Raw genomic sequence first — 17,160 nt, forward strand, 5'->3', positions numbered from 1 at the left:
GATTTGGTCAAATGTACCACACTAGTTGAATAGTCTTACACACCATCTGAGTATCTATTTCCATTCTTCTATACATCTATTGACGATATCTCTATCGTGCTGAACTGCATATCATAGTCTAGAGGAGTCTATTTTTCATTGTCATGTTTGTCACCTAGGATGATATTTACATACGTCATCACATGTTTTAGCGTTTCACGCTTTATGAAAAAGAACTCGCAAAGTTTTTCTTTCTTTATAAGTAAAAAATCAATTTATTGGTGACTAATATTAAATTTTTCATCATAAGTACTATATTTTTATCTTGATCTGACCCATCTCACGAATAAAGATATGTGAAATACTTTCACAAGAGAGTCAACAATACTTTCACAATATGAGAATATTTTTTGAAAGCAACCATCAACGGCATATATTAAAGATAACCAACAATAGGGTCATGGGATAGAATTCCAGTACAATGCAGTAGACTGAGCAAATGCTAGAGAAGCAAGTGTATAAGTTATTAAATTAGCTGATCTAGGAACAAACTTAATTTAGCAATGTGAAAAAGATGTAATACGGATCTGCACTCAGCGAAGCAAGTGTAGGAACGAACGGAGCCTGTGGGCACGAATAAATAATGTTGAAGAGTGGAATAATCTGTGCGGAGCTCCAACACCTGTTCTCCACGACCCCTCCTTAGTAAGGATAACGCCTCCTTGCATGTGAGAATATAATTATCCGTTAGATTACTGCGACTTGTAATGTTCTACCAATTCAAGGTCCAGGTACACACATAGCTTAACAAGTGACTATTAGATTTTTGATGGGTGAATATAATGTCCACACTCCACAGTGATCTATCAGTTACTATATAATGATTTCTACGATTGTAAGGATCAAAACTCTGAAGTAATTAATTAAATCATGGTAAGATTTTAAGAAAATAATAAGCGTATTTCTATGTAATATATTATTTGCGTCAACCAAGACTATGTGGTCTAATGGTATCCGTGTTGGACTTCCATCTGGAAGCTTGTGAGTTTGAGCCATGGTGGAGGCGTTATTGGTTCTTTGTGTTTCAGTAGGTTGAGATTGCGTCAGATCTAGAAGTTAGCAAAACTTGGTTGCGTCAGATTAAAACTTGTTTAAGATTGAACCTAACTAGACAAAGACCCCACCCCCTCAGGCGTTATTGGTTCTTTGTGTTTCAGTAGGTTGAGATTACTTCAGATCTAGAAGTTAGCAAAACTTGTTTAAGATTGAACCACCCCCTCAGGCGTTATTGGTTTTTTGTGTTTCAGTAGGTTGAGATTGTTTAAGATTGAACCTCTAATCCACACAGAGGCGATTGAACCTCTAATCCGCAACACTAACTAGACAAAGACCCTCCTCAGTTTGTCATGTTGATCTCACACTGTCACTGGTGAGACTCGAACCTCTAATCCGCAACACTAACTAGACAAAGACCCCCTCAGGCGTTATTGGTTCTTTGTGTTTCAGTAGGTTGAGATTGCGTCAGATCTAGAAGTTAGCAAAACTTGTTTAAGATTGAACCTCTAATCCGCAACACTAACTAGACAAAGACCCTCCTCAGTTTGTCATGTTGATTTCACACTGTCACTGGTGAGACTCGATCAGAGATTATTGTTCTCAAACTTCATCTCCGTAATAACCAACTGAGCTGTCCATGCTGGCCAAAATTTGTTTAAGTGACATTAAGATATGATGTTGGCCAATGTTGGAAGTGATGAGTCTTTAAATAATGATTTTCAGCTATTCACATGTCAACAATTCATTAATATGATTTTCAGCTATTCACATGTCAACAATTCATTAATATGGGAACTATTCTCTAAAATACTACAATTGGTTGTTGAGACAATGCGCTCATTAATATGAGAAAATAATTATCCGTTAAAATACTACAACTTGTAGTATACGAAGTACATAGTTTAACAAGTGCCTAAGCTATTGTAGTTCCTGCGGTGGCTTCTCCGACCATCATTTTCTTCAACTCTATCTTCTCTCTGTGAATCTGCATGTTAGATGTTCAATTTTTGTACACTTAATTGAAGCTTTGCTATCTGGTTGGCGAAATTTTTCATGTTTTTGCCTAACTCGTTCCCTTGAAGCGAAAGTGAGTTTGATGTTCTTTCTACTTCCGGTATTCATTGCTTCTCTATTTTGATGGACTACACTGGTGCATCTACATTACTTTTTTCTGATTTATTTTGTTTGAATCAATTTAGATTGTTTCACATGCTTGTTTATTTAACAAAAAAGGGAAGAAAATCTCTAATTTTAAAATAATTGAGAGCTAATATAGATACATTAATAATTCATGAATTCAGAAGAAAATTATTTTCCCTAAATAAACCAATGTAAATTAAAATTAAACTTAGAGAACAGAGAACTTACACAGTACAAAGAAAGACATAAGGGACATGGAAAAACTAAAAAGACAATCAACATAATAAATAAGAAACTGGAAAAACCAAAAAGACAATCAACATAATAAATAAGAAATTGGAAAAACCAAAAAGACAATCAACATAATAAATAAGAAATTGGAAAAACCAAAAAGACAATCAACATAATAAATAGAGTTTATTACCGAAATGGTCCCTCGACTATTACGAAATTACCAATTTGATCCTCGATGATTTTTTTTTGTCCAATTAAGTCCTCGATTTTGAAAATGTTAACCAATTTGGTCCTCCGTTAAATTTCCATCCTTAAGCGGTTAAATTGAAGGACAAAAATGTAATTTCATATATCTTATTTATTAAACCTTCAACCTCATAGCTTTCACGATAAAAATGCCGGGGATTTGACCGGAGACGGCAAGCGGTTTTTTTCTGCAATAATCGCCGATCTGAAAACATGGCTGAGCTCCGCCATAACAGATCAAGAAAGTGTTGCACACATTTTCTCGATTCTCGACGACTTATGTTCATAAAGTGAATGCATTGCGATGAACAACATATCTCAATCTCTGTCTCTCTGTATCTATTTCCGGGGAAAACAAAAAAACAAAAACAAATCGAAAGGGTTGTTGAAAGTTGAAAATAGAGGAATCATTGCAAAACAGAGAGAGGCAACCGCCCTTTTAAAAAAATCCCACCTATGTCGCTCCTTTCTTCCTTTCTGGGCTACAAACCTAAATCTCAGGTTTGGACCAAGAAGAAATTATTGAATGGTGTTTCAAGTTTGGACCAAAAGGCAAAGGTTATATATAAGCCTCCTATCACATTCTTCTTGACTTCTTTCGACTAGCAACATGGATCACTTCTCATGCATATGGCAACTTCATGGTAGATGTATTATCCCCATTTTTACATGTTGAACAAATGCCAGTCTTCAGTTTGTAGTTATAATATCCCAACAAGCCACACTTTCGACACACCTACAATTCAAAGTAAGAGCAATGTGAAGGCAATAATGTCGAAAGAATGTTTAGGCAATAATGTTGAAAGAGCAATCGTGGCTCACATTTTCTCGATTCTCGGCGACTTCAACATTCCGATCCACCGGAAACTACTAGCGGCGAATCAAGACTCGGATGGATTCCCGGAATGGGTTAGATCCGGCGACAGGAAACTGCTGTAAAGCCAACTTCTTTGACGCCTAAGACTAAATCAGTAATAGCAAGAGGACGATCAGGTTCTAAAGTGGCATATACTCCACACAGGAATGCAATTATTACTCCTAAATATGTCAAACGAAGCAATTTGTCCTGCCAATCATACAACTTATCCACAGCTTCATAGCTCTTCCTGGGCTGTGAGGCCTTTGTAACCATCTTGACGTAAACGGCAATGGAGCAAATAGAGGATAGGAAAGCAAGAGTATTGGTTATAACAAAGGCCTTAAAAGCTGCGTTTTGTTGCAATAATGGGTACCCTTTTTCTTGGTGGTATCCTCCTGGCACTGCAAGACCCGTTGCAAAGGTCATCGTTACTATCAATGTTGCCACAAGGATGCTTGTTTCACCGCTTTTTATCTTAGCTTCAATAGCTTCATTTAGCCTTTTATCTTCTTCATTTGGATTTTCTATCAAGCGGTCAGCAAATTTTCTTTTCTTTAGAAGTTTTCTCTTGCCCTGTAGCGCATATATATATATATATATATATATATATATATATATATATATATATATATATATATATATATATATAATTTCACTTAAAGAATCAGATGCTCATATCCTCATAAAAAAATTAGATGCTCATTTTTAAGATTTAATTTTTTTTAGAAAGCATAATTATAAAATCCTAAGAAATATAACTCCCTCCTTCCCATTTTATGTATCTTCTAGGTTAAATTTATTTTTAATTCAAATTTTTATAATATTAAATTTAGTATTAGTATACAAAATTTATATATTTAAAAATTACACTAAAAGTACTAATAGACATAAAAATTAAATTTAAAAATAAGTCAATAGTGAACAGGTTATATATATATATATATATATATATATATATATATATATATATATAACTTTCAAGTTAAACAATTGGGCCAAACCCCAATTTGAGCCTTCAATTAGCTTGCCGCTTGGCTTTGGCGACAGATCAAAAGTTATACTATAGATCACATCCAGTTCTAAAATATACAATTTACATACTAAATGTTCATAACTTTAATTATGAACATTCAGTGTGTAAATTTTGTATTTTTAGATTTCGGTCCACTTTGAAAGGTAGACTCTTGTTTACAGAATAATTTGTTGCAAGAGAAATATATATATATATATATATATATATATATATATATATATATATATATATATATATATATATATATGCCAAGCACCTTGTGCATAAATGGCATCTGGGTTGGACTCCTATGTGGGAGGGTGTGAGTTTGAGCCTCAGTAAAGGTCGTTATTGGCTCTTTGGTCATTAGCATTCAAAAAAATATATATTAATCTTTTGGGAGCCGGTCCTTAATATTGTGGTGGAGGATATATAATGCTGTATGTATGTATAATATAGAGATAAATTTAATTTAATTAGTGTGACATAAAAAAACAATATAATGATGTAAATTAAGTGTGTACACTCACCTTTTCAATTAGCTTCTTGTATCCAACCGCCTTAGAACTGCTTGCCATGTCAAACAGAGTTTGGTTTTCCTTATTAAATGCAAAATAATTCAGCATAGGATGGTCTTTTATAAATTGCCGTATAATATCACAGTCATAAACGGCAAGCAGGTGCAGTGGTGTGTTACCATCCTCATCTTTGTGATGAACAAGGTTGTCCAGTTGTTCACAGCTTTTTTCTATATGTTGTATCACATTCACTTTCTTACTCAACATTGCTTCATGCAATACATTTTGCCCTTTGCTATTCACCATCTCCCAACAATCTGGGCACCTATTTGATATCTCCTTCATCATTTCAACATTGTCATGCCTTGCTGCTATGTGGAATGTTGTTGTCCACTTGTCACTACCCCCCGCAGGAGTGTAAGCTGCAGATGCTTCTCTCTCAATTATCATTCGAGCAGCTTTATCATTCTCAATTTTTATGGCATAGTGTAGTGGTGTCCACCCAGACTTATCAGTTCCCTCCCACAAACAGATATTATTTTTCAACAATGATTGCGTGCATTCTGTGGCAAACTCTCCACGATACTCCAAAAACGGAATCTTTACTGATATTTTAGTGTAGCCTAAACCTGTCCGTCATCATATACCAAAGTGTACTTAGGTGAGAATGGTTGTCCAGGAGAGGAATGAGAACTAATCACACACATCTATTTGTCCAGATCTAACGAATCATATGTAATTTTTTTTTTAAAAAAATGCAGTGGTATTTTTGCAAATAACTCAAACTTTGGTGCAAGTAACATGTGTTAAAAGTATAATTAACGGGTGAAAGTGTGTAAGTAAAATGTGCAAGTAAAATCGCTTAAAAGTACAACAATTTTTTCACTTAATAATGCAAGTAATTTACATTTTCACATTGGTGCACCTAATGATGACGTTAGGTGCACTTAATAATGTTGCTCAGTGTATATTATTTTATTGCACTTCTAATACATTTTACATAGACCTGGCAATTCGTGTATATGGGTCCATTAACGGGTCGACACGATAACGACACGAACACGATAAGGCTAAACACGAACACGACACGTTAAGGTTAACAGGTTCAAATTCTTAACACGAACACGAACACAATTTGTTAACGGGTTAAACGGGTTGACACGATAGACACGTTTCGTTAACAGGTTTCAAATCGTGTCGACACGATATGACACGAAACTCGTTTAAACCCGCTATTTCTATTAATATATTTAAAAAAACTAAAATTTAAAGTTAAGTTCTATAAAAAAAATAAAACCTAAAGTTCAATCTATTAAAGAAATTTAAAAATATTCAATTCATAACGTTCATAAAATGATAAAATAACATCCAAAAATTATAATTAAAGGAGTCCACACTAGTTTTTAGAATAAAATTGAACATAATAAAAATTCAAAATTTAAATTGTTGAACATCAATAATTGGTGTGTAGGATCTTGGCCTAACGTAGTAAATTCATCCTTAGTCATGTTCATAATATCTTTTGTAATCACATTCATGACAATGGTTCTTAGCGGGTTATAAACAGGTTGGGTAAACGGGTTCGTGTTAATGGGTTAACACGATAATATTAACGGGTTAAACGTGTTCTTAATAGGTTTAACGGGTTAACCCGTTAAGACACGAAACAGAACGGGTCATTAACGGGTCAACCCGTTAACGACCCGGGACACATTAAGGCTAAACACTAACCCGTTATTTTCGTGTCCGGTTTCGTGTCGTGTTAACGGGTCGTGTCGATAATTGCCAGGTCTAATTTTACATACACTTAGATGCATTCTATGAAACTATTACTTGCACTTTTAACACAATTTACTTGCACTTCAAAGTTTAAATTATTTACAAAAATATCATCACGTTTTTTAAAAAAGTTTTTGTAATAAAAACGATTTATAACATAATTGCATAAATAATCAATACTTTAAACCTTATATATATAACATTTTAAATCATAATATCGTATTTTATAGCAAAACTGTAATAGACAATTTATAAGAAATAAAGTAATAATATAATTGAATTGCATATATCATTAATACTTTAATTAAGCCTTATATATAATATAATATTCCGTACTTTATAGCATAAGTATAGTACTTTATACCAAAACCATAATAGACAATTTGCATGAAATAAAGTAATAACATAACATAATTACATATATAATCCATACTTTAAGTCTTATATATAATACTCCATATGGCCCATTGGTCAAAGCAGCCTTTTTATTTTTTATTTTTATTTTTATTTTTTTTTGCTTATTTTTAGAGTAAAAGACATTTTTAGTCCTAGACTTATAGTGACACAGACAATTTTAGTCATCTTTAAAAAAAATCAGACAATTTGGGGACACTCTTATTGTGACGAGGACAATTTTGTTCCTCCGTCAATATTTTTGTTATACGGTCTGTTAGATAGGGGTAATTTCGTCTTTTCAGACCTCCTTCCTTCTTCCCCTTTTCATTCATGATCTCAACCAGACTTAACATTGGAAGACCTAATTTCGACTCTAATCTTACTAGTTGAAGACCATCAGATTGAAGACCAAATTCGCAGTAAACATAGCAATAGATTTCTGTGCCTGAGGGGTGCCGATGATGGATAATTTCGATAGAAACTCTGCTTTCCCTTCGCCGCCGTGACTGCACTTCTTGACTGCCACTCCAACGATTGCGCCGGGGCTTTCCTTGCACAACTGGCTACGACATTTCTCAGGTGGTGCGGGTGTGGTGTTGGGCGCCGGAGGACCGGTGGTTGGCGGTGGGGATTTAGCAATTGTCCACAGTGTTGAGTGATTTGATGGATTCAGCTTTACTTTCTAAGAAAACTAGGGATTCTGGAATTACCAGAAATCCTTATCCCCGTCGTCCTCGCCCTGCTATCGGACACACATTTCCTCACCCCAAAATGTGAACTTCTCCGTACTCCAGCTTGAGTTCAATAGTCACTAACCACTTTCAAATATTCTGCCTTTTTTGCTATTACTTTCATCAGACTTCTAAATCAAGTCATGTGTTGTCTGCCCTTTTCTTTTTTAATGTTCATTCCAATTCCATGATAGAGAAGGGAGATTTCAGTTAAGTGTTGGTTTTGGTCTATGTCCCTGGATCTTCATTTGGATCTGAATCAAATATCATTGTAATTTCAGGGGTGAGTGGTGGTGTACTTTGAAAACAGAAAATGTTCAATATGAAGTGAGTGCCTGAGTGGCAAAGAAGGATAGTTAGCTAGTCGCGGAGATGAACCAGAGGAGCTGACTGTGGCGGAGGAAATCGTCTGACAAGAGTCCCAGTGGTGAAATCGAAAGCTCTGGTTCGATTTCATCGCATTCCGAGAGATTCTCTGATGATCAGGTAGGTTCATTCATTTTCCTTCATAATGATACCATTCCTTAATCTCCGGCGTCCAACGCCACACCAGCACCACCTGAAAAATGTCGTAGCCAGCTGTGCAAGGAAGTCCCCGGCGCAGTCGTTGGAGTGGCAGTCAAGAAGTGTAGTCACGGCAGCGAAGGGAAAGCAGAGTTTCTGTCGGAATTATCCATCATCAGCACCCTCAGGCACATAAATCTATTGCTATGTTCACTGCGAATTTGTTCTTCAATCTGATGGTCTTCAACTAGTAAGATTAGAGTCAAAATTAGGTCTTCCAATTTTAAGTCTGGCTGAGAACGGGAATGAAAAGGAGGTCTGAAAAGACGAAATTACCCCTATCTAACAGACCATCTAACGGAAATATTGACGGAGGACCAAAATTGTTCTAGTCACAATAAGATTGTCCACAAATTGTCTGATTTTTTTAAAGAGGACTAAAATTGTCTGGTGCCACTATAAGTCTAGGACCAAAAATGTCTTTTACTCTTATTTTTATTATTATTTTCTTATAATTTTTAATTTTAATTTTTTTTTGGGTTTAATAGTACTTTAATGTAGTTTTTAAATATTTAAATTTTACATACTAATTATAAATATAATATTATAAAAAATTAAATTATAAATAACTTCAGTCATGCCCCGTTAACCGAATTGAAATGTAAAATGAAACAAAAAAAAGTATTGTATAGCATAAATTTGGTACTTTATAGCAAAACTGTTATACATAGTTTGTAGAAATAAAGTAATACGGAGTAACATAACAAAATTAGATATATCATAAATATTAGAAGCCTTAAATATAATACTTTATAGCATAAATACTTTAGAACATAAATATAATACACATTTTCCAAAGAATAAAGTAATAACATAATGCCAAAGACCTTATGGTCAAGTGGCATGAATTCATTCTCCTAAATGAGAGGTTATGAGTTTAAGCCTTTAGGTAACTTTTAGTTGTGGCGGCATGCATATTTATTAGCTTTTGGGGGAAAAAGGCACAATTCAATGGAAAATGACGTTCTAGTTTAAGCTAGTTTTCTAATAATTATTATTACCATCAAGACAACCACCACCACACCACTTATTATTATTATTATTATTAATATTATTATTATTAATATTAATACTATTATTATTATTATTATTATTATTATTATTATTATTATTATTATTATTATTATTATTATTATTATTATTATTATAACAAATAATATGTTCATTTTTAAGAAAATGAACCAAACAAAAAAAACAATATCTTAACTTTCACTCAAATATAAAAAGATATTTTTCTAACATTCAACCAAACACAAAAATTATTATAAAAAATAATATGTTCATTTTTAGGAAAATGAACAAAACAAAAAAAAAAACAATATCAACTTTCAGTCAAATAGAAAAAGATATTTTTCTAACATTCAACCAAATACAAAAAATAGTCATTTTTTAACAATCATTTTTCAAAAAAACATTTTTCAGATTTCTTAGTGAACCGTTAAATTTAGAACATACGACTATACCTGATAATACTGATGCATGGAGAGCATTTCTACCCAATGGTCCATCATAGGTAGGCTTTGTACATGTGCTAAGCATTTCCACCAAACAGTCATGAAATTGCATCTCTGCTGCTATGTAAATGGGCGTCTCTCCGGCATCATTGGCAAGGTACTTAAATTCAGGATCCTCTTTCACCAATAACTCCACCACCTTCAAATGTCCCATTCGCACGGCCTTGTGCAAAGCCGTGTCTTTGACTTCATCACACATCTCTATCATCTCCCTCACTCCCACACCAAGCTCTCTACATCCTTGTATTTCTTGGCGGCACTGATAACGACAAAGACTATGTCGGCATTGCCTTTCTCCGCTGCACAGTGGAGCACAGTTCACCTTTGTTGTTTCTAGCAAGTAACAAAGACGAGGCTACACGATCCTCTTCTTCTTCTAGGATGTTTTCCACATTGTTTGTGGTAGTGGAGCGCCGCAACGTGCAGCACAGTATTGCCAGCCGTAACTTGAATGCGGCCAACTCCATTATCTGCAGCCGTAGTCTGCCGGAGAGCCTTATAATCTTCATATTTACCAGCCACGGCTGCTCTGTATAAAGCCGACGTCATCTGATGACTGGCCGCCATTATATTGCAATGGAGCTACTTAATTAGCTTTCTATATACGTAGCAATTTAATGATTGTTGATTTGTAGTTTGGCCTCCATATATACTTATAGATCCATGCATGGTGGTTACAAAAGAAAATGCACAAATAATACGCTACTTGGGGCATCTATGCCAAACGTTTCTGAAAATTTGTAAAGCGCAGCACCGAAACTGAAGTTGTAACACAAATAATTTGTAACGCAGTTCGGGAAAACAACCCTAATCTGCGAGGCACTTCTCAATTTGAGAACTTGCCTAAATCCACTAAAAGCTCAATATTTAAAGTACACTGTTTGGAACCTGAGATTACACAATAGAATGATCTTTCCTACCAAACTATTGAAACCTAAACACATGTACTACTTTCTAGGGGAATTTAGTATCCTATTCTCAAAGACTCTCGTACCTCACAAGATTAATGTTGAATGCTTGAATTCTACAAGAAAGGACAACCCCTATTTATAGTAGTTATTCCTAACAGATTCGTGAATAATAAAGCTATTCCTAATCAGACTAGAACTAAAAACTTCAATAACACTTCCTTTTAGAACTAGTACTCTTCAATAACTACTCCTCTTAGGCTTGGTATTCCTTTATAGATTTGGAATTCCTTTTGCACATAACTTTGACAAAACACTTTGAGTCAACAATCTCCCCCTTTGTCAAATTTTTGGCAAAAACCTTGATCTCATAGTGGCTTGATTTCCTATTCTTCTCCCCCTTAGTTGATTCTTCTCTCCCTAAACTTGATTCCTGGAGTTCTTGGAAAAAAAAAACTTTGAAACTTGTATTTGAATGTGTGAGTGAAGAGAATTCTTCACTGTCTCTGTACATTTTACCAATGTGTGGTAAAGTAGATCCACACAGTCACAAAAGTTGAGGATTTGATCATAGATAAGTTCAAGTGGTTTTGGATCTTATATGGGCCCTAAGACATACCCAATCTCTTAAAGAGGCAGAAAAAATGCAACCCATTATATATATATATATATATATATATATATATATATATATATATATATATATATATATATATATATATATATATATATATATATAACCATTGGGAACATCATTTATATATATTTCACAGACTATTAGGCATTGGTCGGTTCAAAGAAGAGACCTAATAATTTTGTTCATTTGTCATCAAATGATCATTTTGGAATCAAGCTTTCCACAAATTGGGAATTGTGTGAAGATTTGTACTGAAAAACAATGGGCCAAGGCTGAAGCTGGTGACCCATTACATGGTTGAAGCCCATTTTTATTGCCTGAATATTCTCTGTGGAAACAACAAAAATCCATCCGACAGCCACGGAATCTCAGATGCCTATTGATTGTATCTCAAAATTAGTCGTACATAAATCAGCTGTTTAGAGCACCTCGTTAGGAATCAGTTCAGCTATGGCTTTCCAATACTGTTTATCAGCTTCTTTATGGAACTTCTCTTGATTCCCCAGCTTCTTTAAAAGCTCAAGTCGGACCAACAAATTAAAGTTTTGGATCTGTAAATCAAACTTCGCCATTCACGCAGGGCAAAGCCCGCCTCATGCATTTCATTTGGAGGAGGAAGCACCGGGCCATCAGAGATGAATATTCCGGTGGAATCTTCTCCAAGATCATATGGATTTCCATTGCCGTTTGAAACCGGAACGGTAGAGGATCCGAAAGTTGGGTGCGGATCCGACCCGAATCCATAGGGATCGGGACTGTGGACGGATTGAGGAAAGTGCTCAACTGTCACTTCATCGTACTCTCCCGGAAATCCCCCGGCTGATTGGTATGGTGGCGCGTATCCGCCGTAACTGCCGTCATCAAACGGTGGAGGAGCCGTTCTGACGTGTTCATCCATGGTAGATACATCGAAGATGCTGATTTCCCCGTATTCTTTTCTTGATTTTCCGGTGATCCTTCGCACCAGGCTCTCTTCTGGGTTGTTGTGGTAGCAAGAAAATGAAGTCACCCGAAGACTCATGTCATTGGCTTCCATGGAGATTATTATAATAACCGGACAGTAACGGGTTTTGATTGGAAATCAGTCTCGTACTTGTATTCATTTATACAAACCCCTCTCGCATTTGGGTGCGCCCCAACTGTTCGACAGAATTTCGGAGTCATTGTAAGTGCAATCCAAACTTCATATTTTGTTCACATATGTCATAGCTCAACTTTATACCCCAATCATGTATATCTGTTACAGTTTTAAGGCTTCATCAATGTTTTTTTTTTGGATCAAACTTGGAGGTGTGGCAGTATACTCCTTTTATTTTGTGGAAATCTTGTTTCTTTCCTCTAGTCTTTATTGTTTGATTGAGATCTCCCATGATATTTTCCAAAGGATGATTTTTCTGAGTAGAATGACTTTTATCCTTTTCTTCATTTGGCTCTGTTTCTGTTCTGCAATTCTGCATATCATTAGTTAGAGGTGTTGGAACAGTTGTTTCAACAACTCTTGGACTTTTGTCATCATCAGTGGTTATTGTTGGAGTTACATCATCAATGATCACACTGTTTGATGAATAGCCTGGGGATGCTCATTGGTCATGAAAATTTATGTGTCCCATACGTTGGTGCGATAATTGTGTTTGACTGATGGTTGTCTGTAAACCGGATAGATCACTATCCCATGTGTAGCATTTGTTTGTAGACCTTTTTCCCATCATGACACAATCATGATTCTGATTAAACATATTGCAACTGTCACTAGAGAACTCTACTTTGAGTTCATCTTCACAAAGCTGACTTATGCTGATTAGATTTGCTTTTAGGCTTTGTACTAAAAGGACTTTTGACAACTTAGGCAGCCCATGGACATTCAAGGTACCATTTGCAATAATTTGTCCTTTTCCACCGTCTCCAAAAGTGACATGCCCTTCATTTTTGTACTGGATGTTCTCAAGATTTTTTGAATTTCCAGTCATATGCCTTGAACATCCGCTGTCAAAGTACCATATATCTTGCTCTTTGTTTGTTTTGGAGGTATATGCAACATTTTGGTCTTTTCTTACCCAGATTTTCTTACTATTATTTCTGTTCTGTGTTGGCCATACTCTATTGTTTTGTCTGTAGTAAAGATCATTCTGTCTCTTGTAGCAGTGAGCTTTGATGTGTCCTAGTTTGTGGCAATAGTAGCACCTTATTCTTCTTCGGTGTCGGAAGTGCTGTTGTGACACTTCCTGTGTCTCGGTTTGATGATTCTCACTAGTGTCTGTGCTTGGAGTCCTGGGTCTTTCGGTAAGCTCCTTGATTTCTTGTAGTAGTTTAGCTTCTTTGTTTTTGAAGTCTAATAGTTCGTTTTGAGCTTCTTTGTATTGTTTCTCTATTCGTTCTTTTTCATTCTTCAAATAGTGATTATCTTCCATGAGTTCCAAATTTTTCTTGATTATTTGCTCCCACTTGGCATTTAGTTGAGTGTATGCCTCTAGTAACTCTTGCATGTCATCGCTATTGTTGCTTTCATGGCTAGCGGTGAAGGCTACGAAATTTGTGTTGCTGTCATCTTCTTCACTATCTGAGTCATCGCTTATGGTTGTTATATATGTTTTATTTTTCCTTTTCAAGTATGTGGCACATTCTGATTGGATGTGTCCAAAACCTTTGCATTCATAGCACTGTATTCCTTCTGTATTTGAACTGTCTCTTCTTTTTGAAATAGATTGATTTTGTCCAGTTGGGAAGTCCCCTTGATTGATTGAAGCACTTTTGTTTCTAAATTTGTTGAATTGTTTGAGAACTCTGTTGAAATTCTTTGTTAGGAGAGCGATTGATTGTTCTATGGTTTCAGTATCAATTTCTGGACTTCCTTTCTGCTTTGATTGGAACGCAATTCCTTTGTCATTATCTTTTCCTTTTTGCAGTATCTCAAGCTCATATGTTTGAAGATTTCCCATTAGATCACTCAGTTTGTAGGTGTTTAGATCTTTATGTTCTTGAATAGCGGTGACTTTCATTTGGAATCTTCCGGGTAGTGAGCGTAGTACCTTTTTGACGATCCTATGTTTGGGTATAGGTTCGCCTAAGTTGAATGCATCTCCGGATATACTTAAAACTCTGGCACTGAATTGGGTGATGCTTTCTTCCTCTTCCATTTTCAGGTTTTCAAATTCAGTTTGTATCATCTGAAGCTTAGATTGTCTTACAGTTGTGTTTCCCTCATGATGATCGCGCAATATACTCCACGCAATTTTGGCTATGCGAGTGGAGGCAATCAGTTTGAAGGTATCTTCGCTCACAGCTCCATAGATTGCATTCATTGCCTTCGAGCTGAAGTTATATTCTGTTTTTTCTTCTTCACTCCAGTCAATTTTAGGTTTTATGTTCCCTTTATCATCAACTGGGAGTTTTGCATTCGTTTTCTATAGCATTCCAAACACCTTCTCCTTGTGCCAAGATGTATATTTGCATTCTGGCTTTCCAGTAGGAAAAATTCGTGCCATTGAGGGCAGGTGGCCTAGTGCTTGACAGTCCTTCTCTGGGAAACTCCATTAGGATCCTGCTAATAACTTAAGCAGTTTGGCTCTGATACCAATTGAAAATTTGTAAAGCGCAGTACCGAAACTGAAGTTGTAACACAAATAATTTGTAACGCAGTTCGGGCAAACAACCCTAATCTGCGAGGCACTTCTCCATTTGAGAACTTGCCTAAATCCACTAAAAGCTCAATATTTAAAGTACACTGTTTGGAACCTGAGATTACACAATAGAATGATCTTTCCTACCAAACTATTGAAACCTAAACACATGTACTACTTTCTAGGGGAATTTAGTATCCTATTCTCAAAGACTCTCGTACCTCACAAGATTAATGTTGAATGCTTGAATTCTACAAGAAAGGACAACCCCTATTTATAGTAGTTATTCCTAACAGATTCGTGAATAATAAAGCTATTCCTAATCAGACTAGAACTAAAAACTTCAATAACACTTCCTTTTAGAACTAGTACTCTTCAATAACTACTCCTCTTAGGCTTGGTATTCCTTTATAGATTTGGAATTCCTTTTGCACATAACTTTCACAAAACACTTTGAGTCAACTGAAAATGCCTTCGTACATAAGATACTAACTTGGCAGGAGCGGCATTAACCCCTTTTATAATGATGAATACAAATAAAAATGCATGAATAATATGTTAGATATAAATAATCTAACTATAATAAACCATAGTATACGAGAAACCTGACCTCGTATGAGAGCGGAAGCGTAGCCATGTAGATCTCCAGCCATAGTTGATGTTCCTGTTGTGTTGTCTCTTAACGGTAGACCGTTAGCCATGTTTTGCCTCAGACCTGACTCAGAACCCTAGATGGTGTATTGGTGTCTACTGAGCAGTCTGAGTACCGTAACTGAATGTGCTAACATCCATCATCCTGTATCACATCAATCCAGGATTATATTAGGCACAGAGTTTGGTTGACTAACAACTACTAGTTATTAAGTCTAACCAGACCACTTAATAAGCCTAGTCAACTTGCACCACTTAATTAAGGCCATAATATATAATATACAATATATATTATAAGGGAAAATCTTACATTCTCCCACTTGGTGCAAGTACTAGCACAACCTTCATCAAAGAACAAAACACACGAATCATAGTGACATGTCCTATATTTAATCAGAGTAGTGTCCATTATGATCACATGCATTTCAATTCTCCAACTTAGGTCCTTAATGAACAAACCTTATGTTTATTCTCGGTACCTTAAGGGATGTTTCTCAAAATACATTATGTGCACAACTGAAGGAGAAAACGCATCCAAATTGTACAAAAGAGTACACTGTATGATCTCTAAAACTTTATAAGCATGCCTTAAGTAGAGATCTCTTAATGTTAGTATAATGCTAACTATATTCCATGACTTCTTTATAAGTTAACTTTAAGTACTATCTCTAACAGCTAAGAGCTTGAAGTTGACACGTCTGTCACTCCCACTCATCAAAAATAGCCAAAAGATAGTCAAGTCATAGAAGCATTCCAATAACTTAGACAATAAACCAAACGTCTAAGTCCATAAATTTGGAATCTTAAACATACACCATAACTTCCCAAATAACTTCAATGTTCATTTTAAATGAACTGAACATAATGAGTCTTACTTATATGTCCCACAAAATTGTTTTGAGCCCTACAAACCAAAATGGCCCAGGATTAATTTTGAAGAAACTAAAGACTCTATTAATTACTGAAGAATTTATTAAATGACAGTGCACCACAAATTAAATGTTTTTGTTCTAATAAATTCCTTAATATTGTTGCAACATTTTCATAAATATGTTGCACAACCAAATGTTCAATAATTTGAACTTATGAATTTATATGAACGAATACAAGATTAATACTTGTGGAATATTTTGGACTTATTGTTTGACATATAATCCAATTTGGAATGTATGAATACAATAATTAAATCCAAAATCTTTAGTGGAGGAATTTAATGATCTTTTTTCTAAATGATCACTCCCACTGATTAAAACATTCTTTAGCGAAAGTAATAAAGTGAACTTAATAATATACATACTCATAATTGATTTATTGACCAA

The 17,160-nt window shown here is 35.2% G+C and overlaps 1 protein-coding gene and 1 long non-coding RNA gene across 2 annotated transcripts in view; one reads left to right on the forward strand and one right to left on the reverse strand.

Moving 5' to 3' along the window:
• Positions 1-1,993: 1,993 nt before the first annotated feature.
• The window catches only part of LOC109178708, a 48,761-nt gene continuing 33,594 nt past the window's right edge, over positions 1,994-17,160 (forward strand). Inside the window, exon 1 of the long non-coding RNA XR_002053757.1 lies at positions 1,994-2,026. This is a non-coding gene — a long non-coding RNA (uncharacterized LOC109178708). The remainder of the gene's footprint in view (positions 2,027-17,160) is intronic.
• LOC109178704 (protein ACCELERATED CELL DEATH 6-like) lies at positions 3,469-10,646 on the reverse strand. The gene is made up of 3 exons (XM_019328242.1): positions 9,978-10,646; positions 5,057-5,673; positions 3,469-4,087 (listed from the first exon to the last, which is right to left on the reverse strand). Exons 1-3 carry the CDS (start codon positions 10,234-10,236, stop codon positions 3,566-3,568), a joined length of 1,398 nt encoding a protein of 465 aa, XP_019183787.1. The 5' UTR covers positions 10,237-10,646; the 3' UTR covers positions 3,469-3,565.

The sequence above is a fragment of the Ipomoea nil genome, unplaced genomic scaffold (assembly GCF_001879475.1).
Source record: "Ipomoea nil cultivar Tokyo-kokei standard unplaced genomic scaffold, Asagao_1.1 scaffold0865, whole genome shotgun sequence".
Taxonomy (NCBI): Eukaryota; Viridiplantae; Streptophyta; class Magnoliopsida; order Solanales; family Convolvulaceae; genus Ipomoea; species Ipomoea nil.